General features: G+C 39.2%; 1 protein-coding gene across 1 annotated transcript; it reads right to left on the reverse strand.

Annotated features, from left to right (window-relative positions):
- Window positions 1-4248: 4248 nt before the first annotated feature.
- On the reverse strand, window positions 4249-5582 carry LOC117532850 (twist-related protein 2-like). The gene has a single exon (XM_034196412.1). The coding sequence runs from the start codon at window positions 5214-5216 to the stop codon at window positions 4590-4592; it is 627 nt and encodes a 208-aa protein (XP_034052303.1). The 5' UTR covers window positions 5217-5582; the 3' UTR covers window positions 4249-4589.
- Window positions 5583-11809: the final 6227 nt, after the last annotated feature.

The following is an 11809-nucleotide window of genomic DNA, read 5'->3' on the forward strand; positions in this document are numbered from 1 at the left end:
ATGAATAGGCTAACTAGCAATATGAGTTCAGTTTTAATGACATCCTCCATCTTGTCTTTAGCGGCAAGCTAATTTTCTCAGTAAATTCTAATTGTGCTGTTAGCAAGCAGATAATACTCTATGCTAAGTAAGTGGTCATAATAATGGACGCCAAAAAAGCCAGAGATTATGGAATTAAACCAATAAATAAAAGCAAGGATTTTTGTGTGTTATTGGTGAGTAAATAACAGTGTATTATTTTGAAAAGAATAACAAATTAGAAGGAAAAAAAGATTTAAAAAATACAGATTTCAGTATTCTGAGGCTCTGAGCCCCATTTAATTTCCTCACAGACGGCAACAAAAGTCCGAAATTATACGATTTAAAATAAAAGCAATAATTGTGGCTTGATATTGAGTAAGAACATGTTTTTTTTAACCACACAGCTTCCGGTCTTCCATGACCCGACCGGAGAAAAAGACGTGCTGCAGGCACGAAACACATTACCAGTAGAAATACATTGGTTTTAAAATCGTGCTGTGCAACACGAAAAAAAGGGGGAAATCATGTTGGTGAACACGAATCAATAGATTAAAAATCGTGTTGGTGAACACGAAATGCCATGAGACTGGGTTGCATAATTAGCTAAAGCTAGCATTAAAGCTAATGCTAGCTTTAGTTTATTATGACCACACTCAGATTTAATATTGGGCTTGAAAGTCTGGTTACACCATCTGCTATAGCATTAGCTAGCTATCTTAGTGCTTTATTTATGAATATTGTAACCGGGTTAATGTATATTGTGGGTATCTGACTATATCACATTTATTAAATTGTGTGAATGGTAGGAACGACAAGCTATGTGTTCAAACGACTATGTGTTTATTTTCAATGTCTTAACCTATTTCCTATCCATTCCCTGTGACGTTAGCGTAGCATTGATTGATCCCAGCTGTGAAGTCTGTGAGCAGTCAGCTGCTAGAAACCTGGATCTACAGAGCAAGCACACTTCTCAGGTCTGTGAACTTTTAATATTTATTAACGAGCAGATAACTTGTCTATTGACAAAGAGGCAGAAACTAAAACTGAATTGCACTGTTACAACATTAGGCCTATGCGTAGCAAAAATAGATTGTTTCATTTAAACATTCTGATAAAATAGCAGTTCAGTAAAGAACATGAACAATTATTTTGTTTTGTTATTAAGACAATATTCACCTTTACATTCATAACTTGCACATCTTTGACTTCACATAATTTCCATCACAACCCCACTCCTACCTCAGCAGAGGTCTAATCAGATCAACTGGAAACCCCCTTTGTGTTAGCAGTCTTAGTTGCAGCTAATTTTGTAATTGTTTTGCTCATTTACTGAAAATAATGCACATTTCGGCAAACTCTTCGACCAAAGCATGCTGCATTTTTTAGAAGAAGATGAGCAACGGTTTAAATCAATGTCAAGTAACATCAAATGTAATATAAACCATATTCAAGCCATTTTATTGATCAAATCTATACTATATTTAAGTGAAACCCAAGCATATTAAAATCTGTGAGACTCAATCTTAGTCACTCATTTAGGTACTAATGTGTCTAACATTTCCACAGTGAAGAACACACAAGACAATTACAAGTTAATTTTTTATAATTTGAATAATCAAATATGGCCGACAGTTTATACCAACTCTGATAACGGCCGTTATGCCACAATGTAACTGTTCCTGTAGGTTAACACTGTGAAAGCTTTAATGATCTAACTCCTGCTAAAGGATACGCAACAGTAAAGCTGGCTGTAGGCCAGTGTAGCATAACTGCAAAGATCAAACTAAAAACTATGAATTTGGGCCCAAACAGGCTATAAATATTCCTGGAGCCTTTAATTGCACATTAACTTGTTCTTTTTGGAGGAATTAACTGTTCCTGACTGACCAGGCAAAGGCACACAGACCTCATTAAAAAAAAGACCGGGGGAAGGAGGAAGGAAGGGAAAACAAGAGGCAGTTTAACAAGAGAGACAGGAGACAAAGAGGGTGTGGCGCTAGTATAAATCTTTGCACCGTTCATCATCCACTTTGAGCAAAACAACAAGAAACTTGTGAAAAAGTTTGAAGACAGTTTTATTTTTCAGACAAATGATTCATGTTGCATTACTACATCCATTTTGTTCTACATGTGATGATATCCAGTCATGCTGTATCAGTGTCACTCCACACACTGTATATTCTTCAAGTAATTGCTCCTTAAAAACAAAGCCTTGCTTTGATTGTAAACTGGTGAACAAGAGATGAACATACATTCTGTCAGAGATTATAGTCTTGCTTCAACTGCAGGTGAAGTCTCTTATACAGTGACAGCTAATATATAAGTTTCCTTTTATTATATACAGGGGAAATAGTGATAATCACAACATTTAAACAATCAAAAATGTCCAGCTATTGTCCAGCTAAAGCTCTTTGATGGTTTAGTTTGTCCAGAAATGTCCTCTTGCCCTATATCTGTCTGCATCCTGATCCGGATGCCTTTTGATATTCTTATACACTCCTTTTGAGGTAACTAAAAAAATTCCATTTGTATCAAAGTCCAAATGATTGAACCTTGATGGTAGCATGAACACCAGAGAAGATCACAGTCACTTTATTCAGCAGCTGGAAAGACAAAAAAGACAGACTGCTGATGAGTTTTTAGGCTTATCATTTTGAAATTGATCCTTGTTCCAAAAAAACAAGACATCAATGGGGCAATGACAATCAACGAGATTTAATTTCATATTTCCAAGTATACCAACAGGAAGAAAAAGCACATTGTCTTAAGTAGTGTCATCTATGGAAAAATAACAGCATTTTTGTATTCATAACAAGCTAGAATGAATACACTAATTCAGAATACTTCTTGATTTAAATATAATAATACAAGGTTATGCATGCGCATTAAACTGGGGTTCAGTATTGACACATATGGGGTGTTGGCAAATGCAATTCAGGTCATTAATGTTGCCAATTTTCGTATCAGTGGTAAAAAAGCAAAAAGTAGCTGTCATACCTAATCAGTTATTATCCAACTGCTGTTTTGTACATAAAATGCATAGGGACTGCTTTTCTCTTTTGGCCCAAAACTGAAATCATTTTGAAATGTCAAGTGTCCTCTAACATGTCAGTGGATGCTGTTCCTCTGAGACCACACTGTGCTTACTTTGAGGCTCAAGTCTTCATTAGTGTTCACAGGAGCTGGAAACATTAGCTAGCTCCCTGGGACATGCTAATGATAGCTTGCAGGGCTTAATGCATATTGGCAATGAGCGAAGAAGTGGTTTGTCATGGATTTGTATCGAAACAAACAACATGTCATCTCTTTGGAGTTTGCTCCTTTCATAGGAATTGAAAGCTAAACTCTGTAGTTCATTCGATTGAATTCGGAAGTTCTTTTTCAAACCCAGACATTTAGAATGTGTGTGTTTCTTTATGGGTGCGTGCATAGGGCTACACCTATAGTTGTGCACATTTGTGTGTGTATAAATCAGCTCTCACCTCCTCCATCACTTCCAGTGGTTTATGGGAGCCCAGCAGGGAGCCACATTGGGCTCCTCTTTGATGGTGACACGCATGATTCATGGCTTTTCGAGACCGTTTGTTTTCATTACGCCTCTTCGTCAGCTCGCAAGCTGCATCACTGTTTCGTGCAACGCAGGCACATTTGGGCCAGAATGAGAGGAAAGAATTTCAAGAGGAGAGTTTTTTTTGGCACTACTAGAAACAAAGGGGCTTGGTTTGGGTACGGAGAGAAGAAACTTAAATCGGGGCGACGGCTGCCCTGCCCACGGCTGCTTTTTCCACCAGCGCTTGGGTTCAGAGGTGGTCAGGGAATCATGATATGTCTTGGAAAAGTAGGAGTTGAAGGCTTGGAAAAGTCAAAGGTCCAATCTCTGTTGGAACATCCAATTTGATCTTTCCAGTTCTTCTTTTCTTCTAATCCCTCCTCTGCATATTGGCTCTTTATATAACACAAAACCTGCTAGCCCCAGGCTGAAATAAAGTTCAAATGTGGCTCCAAGTATGCATACCTACAAAGATGAGGATAAAAAACTTAAAGGTGGAAGTTATGATGATAAAATCTACGGACATGACACATGAGGTCAAATTGCAAAACCTGAGAAAGCCAGGAGATTGAATGTTACTATCTGTCACCTGTCATGTCCTCCTTTGGGATTCATGTAAACAAAGCACAAACGTTAAAAAAAAAAAAATCCTTAAAAAAAGCTTAGAATCATACGCTGAGCACAATGTCCCTGTTCTACTTCTCTTGAATTCTACTATTGGCATACTCAAGCAGTAATTGCTGCTTTAGGCAGACAACATACAGAAATACAACAATCCATCTGGCATGTAGCTTGTCAACAATAGTGGCTTTAAAATCAGCTTCTTCCTACTGCAAATGTCAATGTAAATAAGTCTTTCTGACATCATTAAGGCAAACCGAAGAAGTTGATGTGATAAATAGTCCACAGGTGAGCTGACACTCCTCCGCCCCTTTGCGTCAAGTTAGAGTATTTCCTTGTCAAGTGGAATTCATCATACATTTTACAGCAACAGTCAAAAGATAACCCTTAAAAGGGGCTAGTGGCCAGCAGACATGGATGACCAGGCCCCCTCCATCCTCCAGACCGAGAAGGCGTAGCTCAGTCTCTCGTGGGCCAGGTAGTTACATCCAGCCATCTTGGTGTCCATCTCGTCATTCTCCAGAACCTTGTACAGAAAGTCGATGTAGCGCGACGCCAACTTAAGGGTCTGGATCTTGCTCAGTTTGTCAGAGGGGAGTGTTGGGATTATTTTACGCAACGATGTGAAGGCGTCATTCAGAGATTGCGTACGCTGTCTCTCTCGGATGTTGGCGATCACCCGCTGCCCGTGAGGGTCCTCCAGACTTCCGGGACTCAGGCCAGGAGAAAGGGACGTTGCCGAGGAAGGTGACCGATCTTGAGGACTCCTCTTGGGTCTTTTCGGTCTGGTTAGGGTGAAGGTCTGGATGTCCTCCCCTGGCTTGATCTTGCCATCGTGTGCAGATGTAGTCGGAGTTGTAAGTTGATCATCCGCATTTGAGCCCGTCTGCCGTTTACGCCCGGTGACCCCAGGTGTTGCTACGACAACAGGGCAGGCGTTAGAAGGTGTTCTTCTTGTGTTTTCCTCACTGGAAACCACCCCTCCCTCGGGGTGGTCATCATTGGACTGCTCCTCCTCTCGCATGATTTTCTGTCTTCTCTTGGGACTCTCAACCCTTCACTTTTCTGAATATCTCCAGTGCTTCTCTCTTGCCTTCACTATATCTTTCTCCACTCCCCCCCCTTCTTCCCTCACTGTTTTCCTCCTGTCTGTTTGTCTTCAGGGAACTCCCCCTGTTACGTTTCTCCGGCCTTCTGATGTGTTGTTCTTCTTTTCCAAAAGTGATCAGCTTTGCCGAACATGCCAATTCGAAATGGGTAGGTAATCAGCACTCGGCTTTGGATTTCCACATTGCCTCTTCATCTACACATGTGGAAACGTGCCAATGGTATCTTTTCAGCTTCTGTCAGAGTGCACTGCATCGGCAAATCCAACCGTTCTCATGTCTCGCTCCTGTGGCTGCATGTGAGACAACAGCAACCTGAATCTGACTTTTTAAAGGGAGGGAACCATGAAACGTTCAGCTTCCCTCCCATCTGAGTCACCGATTGGTCCGGAGAACTTTTCTTGGACAGCTGAGCTGAAGACAACAGGAAGAATGAGCCATAAGCGATTGGTCGGATCAAAGAGACGAGGCGGAGACAAAGGTGCGTCATGCAGCCAACCAAATCGAACCCTGGTGACGCTCACTTCTTGTCAGAGAAGTTGCCCAAGTTTATAGGTTCCAGATTTCCTCCAAGGCAAGACGCTACCATCCCCCATCTCGCTGCCTGGCTCTCCGTCCCCCCTGCCTCCACAACTCAGCACCATCATCAAGTATAGTTCAGAGAAAAAGAGAAAAAAAAAGGATCTCCACAAATGTTTTTGTTTCTGGGTTGACAGTCATATCACTTCGTTCTGTCTTTATAAATAGTGAAACGTGGTGATTCTTTAACACGTAACATTTCATCTACATGTTGTAATGGTTAAATATGTGGGAAATAATTCTTTCATGGTTAATATTGTGGTTTTGAAGTTCTGAGAAGAAGCTACAATTGTGGTAGATCTGTCATCATTAAAGATTTAATAGGAATAGCCTAAATTACCAAAGGTAAATACAGAAATACTATAGTACCCCTTCTTACAATACCATCACACTAACTATGGCCTCCAATCAGACATCATCATAAGGCAAAACATCCTTATTGGTGTTCCAATAAATAATTGGGAAAGTCAGCTAGAAATGTCACACCTTTTTCATGAAACAATAAAGACGGTGTGTTTTATTTCGCTGCCAGTGAACTGGCTGTTGTTTTTCATGATAGACCTGGAGGGAGAAAAGAGCTGGCACACAGTCAGCTCTGCAGCACTGAGGTCTAATCCCAGCGTTAGGGAAATAATGAGTTGCGTGGATCAGTGGGAGGCCTGCTCCACTGAGCTACATCCAGAACAAGCCTCGGTCCAGGTCCAACGTGGACTTTGCTCTTAAAACTCCTGGTCGAGACTCAAGCATGGCTAACAGCCACACATCCAAAATGAAATGGGCTATTGTTACCGTTTTGCGATTCAGAGACAAAATGCTTCCCTCCGAGTAAAAAGGATTTTGTTCAGAACTGGAAGTGTCTTCTAGTGAACTTGAAGATGGCACAAATCGAAATTAAGAAGATACACTTCCATTTATCATTCCACTTATGTGTATGTTTTTGTTTAACCAACTAAAACATATATAATATGTACAGGTACAGCCCCATGTCAGAATGTGCCCCATTTGAGGTTCCAGAAATCCAGTGTTTGCTTTTTCTTCATTATCTTCGTCTATACCCTTGTGCAATCCAAGCCTCCACACAGAACCTAGATTTTCCAATAACACACTGGAGTTTTAGTCCTATCCCATTGTAAAAATATTGAATGCTTATCCGTTTTAAATGTTATCAGCCCATTAAATGTCTGCTACCAATTTTCTAGGCTAAAATAACTTTGTGTTACTTATGGTTATTACGGAACAAACCATTATGTAAATTACGAACGCTATGTAACTTTCCTAACATGGATACGTCACTCAATATTGACTTTTGTTTTCACATGGGACTATGATCCTCTAGGGAGAAGTTCCTGTTGACCCAACCATCGTTTGTACATCTTCCACTAAACCTTTATTGGTTTTTATACTACTTTTTCACATCATAATCAACCACATTTGTATTTGTTTCGGGAACATTTTTGGTGAATAGATGATAATGACATTCTGAACCCTTTCTGAACTTGATGTGGTGGTGATGTTGATGGATTGATGACAAACTTCTAATGAGCTCAACCTGGGAAGTGGATATGATGAATGGAGGTAAATCTAGGGTGCAGGAGGCCCGCAGCGTTAGCGTCTGAAATGACAGCTGACTACAGAGTGATTGATGATTGGCTGTTGCAGACAGCTGAGAGGGAAAAAGTACACACATCCTTTACTCAAGTAGAAGTACATACTAGTGTTTAAAAATACTCTAGTAAAAGTACTGACTAAACTTCTTAACTCAAGTCAAAGTAAATAAATATGGGCTTCGAAAAGTACTTAAGTAAAAAGTTCCCATAACTACCAGCTGTTTCATAGAGTAGCTGGTAACTGGAGCTCACTTTATATTAATAGAACAATAAAGATCTTCTATTTTGATTTGTAATTATGTAATTGTTAGGTAACGAATGTTTCAACACTGAACAACAACCATTTAGAACACAAGCAAAGAAAACAAGTGGGGAAATAAACGCCTACATTGTAGATTATATGGTGACTCTACCTCTTCCTTGGAAACATCACAACAATTATTACCGTAATGCTTTAGAAAAAAAACTGAATTGAAGTGAGTTATATGGTGAACTTTATTTAAAATTGTGGGATCAATTAATGAACAACCCAACTCAATAATTGTGTTGTGTGCATGCAATGACACAGATTAAAACTAAAGTAACGAGCTTTTTTTGAAAATGTAAGAAGTAGAAAGTACAGGTATTTGTGTTAAAAATGTAAGAAGTAAAAGTAAAAAGTAGTCAGAAAAATAAGTAGTGGAGTAAAGTACTGATACCAGAAAGATGTACTTAAGTACAGTAACAAAGTATTTGTACTCCACTACTTCCCACCTCTGGTTGCAGATTGTGGCAAAATGTAGTTGGTTAAAAAAAATAGGGTTAACCTATAATCAGCTTATTAGAGGCAGCAGGAGGAGAGAGAGATCATTTATATGGAAAAAAAGTAGGTAAACTTCTCTGAACTTGCACATGCTTCATATGGTTATAATGTTTAAAGAATTGAGATGAAATAGGATTCATTCTCGACAGGGACTCTCATACTATTATTAGATATTATTAGAACTCCTGAGTGACCAAGGTGCTGAATACTGTGTTTCATTGGGGCTGCCCATTGCTTCCAAAGGGTTATCAACATTTGTACCAAGAGATGTCACGTAGCAATGAAGACATAAATATGAATACAATCGATGTAGGAACATGTATGGTAGTAGTCCTCAAGGATACATGCGTTTTGATGTGAATCCTTGAATTGAACATACATGTATTTGTTTCCAGGCAACCAAGAACAGCAAAATAAGTTACAATAATATAACCGCCATATTGGAAAAGTTGTTTTTAAGTCCAGTCCTCACTCTTCTTTTAGCTCTATTTTGTTTATCTCTTATCTCCTAGATGCTCAACTATGTTCCCCACTACTACATGTGTCTGCTGTTTGGTGTTAGACTTGTAGTGTGTAATGTGTTTATCAGAGCTCTTTCACGGAAAACAGCTGGCTGGAAACAGGGTCGATGAGAGTCAAGTTGAAGTGCGGAAAACAACAACAATAAGCTAAAGGTGGCTTAAAGCAATATACAACAACATATTTCACGCAGACATCGTCATTTGATCCATTATTAATATAAAGCATATTATTTAGTGCAGCTCTAACTAATGTGATAGTTTGAGGTTTGAGACATGAGTAACAGTTTCTCAAACTCTGACGAAACCAGGCGTGCAGTCACACAATGACCAAACGAATATAAACACAATCAGTCTAGTGTTGAATGACTAGAAATATTTACACCAGAGAGCCTGAGTCAAAGTAACAATCCTTCTCTCATGCAAAGCTTTGAGTATTTGTGGAAATTAGCGCCCATAAATACAGCTGAGCAGCCAAACTCATTGATTCCTTTTCATCTTATTTTCTGTATCCGTCATCAGACCGTGCGTCCTCTCCACGGGCGATGGGGCACCTGTGACGGATCACAACTATTTACACATCACAGCTCCCTCGAAACTCTTCCTTTCTCGCTAAAAAATAAATACCTCTTAGCAACGGGAGTGTGTGACGGAAAATGGATATCAGGTCTTGATATAAACACACGTATTGGGTCAGGGAAGAGGGGAGGGGGCGGGCCACGCTCACAATGCTCGGTCTTGTCTGGGAAGGCCCCCCGGAGGCTGACTCATTCAGAAAAAAGGGAAAGAACACCGGACCCCGTCTGTTTGAACTGCATGCTCAAATGAGGACTTAGCATAAATATTTCCACCCAGAGAAATGGGAGAATGTTATCACATGTGCAGCTTATGTATACACACACATGGCACACACACATGCTTGCAAATTCATGGGTTTACACTGTGGCATGCATTACACAGACGCACAAATAATGACAGTCCACTATATAAACAAATCAGTTACAGGATGTTAGGTACAGTACCTGGTAGAAATCTGTTCGTCATTTTATAATAGAGAAAACACATTTAGTTGTTTTCCATAAAAACAATTGTTGGTAGAATTGGTTTACTTCAAAATATCCACCATGTGCAGATATTTCTTCGAAAGGGAAATAATATATTGTTAGTTTTTCTAGTGTTTTTTACATAGTGTTCCTGACATCAGTGCTGATTAAGGTATAGGTATTGTTTTTGGTTTTTTCGGTTCACCTAACCCTGTCAGCTCATTGTTGTAGGTTAAATGTAGTTGTTTATTTTCACTCAAACAGCTCATTCAGAAAACCTCCTAATACACAATAGCATCTAAAAGGAGACACTCTGTAACTTACTAGCAAGTTAACAGCTAATTGTACAGAACCTTGACTGCATGTGAATCTTTCCCTGTATCTGTTAGATTACTGATACCCAAACTGTGGCACACGTAGGCCACTTGGTCATGACATCTGACACAGCATCAACTCAGTCTCAGTGTTTGTTAAACGCTTGTTTTGGTTTTATTGCCCCGGACTTTACTGGTTTGCTTCGCTCTCACTTTTCCAGCTGTAGCAGGGAGACCAGATAAACCAGCTGTATGCAGCCTGCTGAGAAACAAACAGCAGACAGACAAGGCTAGTGACTGTAGCCTTTACCTGAGATATGGCTAGAGAGGATCTGTCTCTGTCTGTGAATATGTAAAATAACCACTGCGCAAAGGATTGTGGGCCAGGACAGCAGAAAAGAATGATACATGTGACTCGATGCAGTATGACATCCTGGTATTTTTTGCATACTGCAATAGACATACTATATATTGGGACAAACTAAACCTTTTCCTGGCTTACCAAATATGGTATTATGGGTATTTTAACACAAAGTTGCTGACAGGAAAATACCTATGCATGACAGCATGATACATGTTTGTCATTTTAAACTTCTCAAACATTTATATACCCTTTTCTGAGATGTTTTAGTATAACAAATGTTTTGAATTTTGAAACACTGATATTAACTATCAGAAGTTTTAAGGTTTAGCACAAAGTTAGGTAGTCCCGGTGGAGCTAACTGACTAATTTAGGCCAACAGATAATGGGATAATCCATAAGGATCCCAGACTGAAAAAAAGGGAAAAGTGGGGTTGTTCAATTTGCAAATATGCAGTTAATATATGAGACAGAATGTATTCATGTTTCTCATCGAAACATCAATCAATCATGTAGAACTATTTTAATCTTGAGGGATGTACGTTCTATAAGTCTCAATCATGTTAAGAAATAAGAAAAGTTATGTTTATCTCTGTAACTCCGCCCACTGAGCACACACGTCAGCAGCTTGCTCTGCAGCCGATTACTTAGCTTCTAATTATTATTGACAAATATTTTATTCATAAATCAAAATGGTCGGACTCAAAACCGTACTTTAATAGTTTCGTAATTGAACTTGAACAATATGGCACTTTAATGGACAAGATGAAAAGCAGAAAAAATTGCAAAAAAATCTTTATTTGAAAATGTTGAGTAAGCTGGTTCTGTTCCGAGGAGATCTCGACAAGGTAAAAGTTATTACAAGTTATTTAATGTCATCAAATGTTCGTCATAGTTACAGGTTATCATAAAACACATTGTTTGCAAAAAGCTGAGTTCACATTTGCCGTTACAACGAGCAACGTAAATACCGCTGTCAATTTGTAAACATTGTCATTCACTGGTGTTAGCTAGGATAAAGCCATGAAAATCATAAGGTGAGTTTATATTTATTGACTTGTGTTTAGCGTGTTTTTATAGTGTGAGTATTTGTAGAGCGTAAGTCCGGCATGTTGCTTGCTTTACAATATTTAAAACTATGAACCTTGCCCAAAGTTATGTACAGTGGGGAGGGGGAGACATAGATGATGGATGAGCTTGCGGCATGTTTGCGGTACGTCTTGTTTTAAATAATTGTTTCATGTCTGCTGTCAAGCGGTGTAGAACTTTACTGCGTCGGTCCGGCTC

The sequence above is a fragment of the Gymnodraco acuticeps genome, unplaced genomic scaffold (genome assembly GCF_902827175.1).
Source record: "Gymnodraco acuticeps unplaced genomic scaffold, fGymAcu1.1, whole genome shotgun sequence".
NCBI lineage: Eukaryota > Metazoa > Chordata > Actinopteri > Perciformes > Bathydraconidae > Gymnodraco > Gymnodraco acuticeps.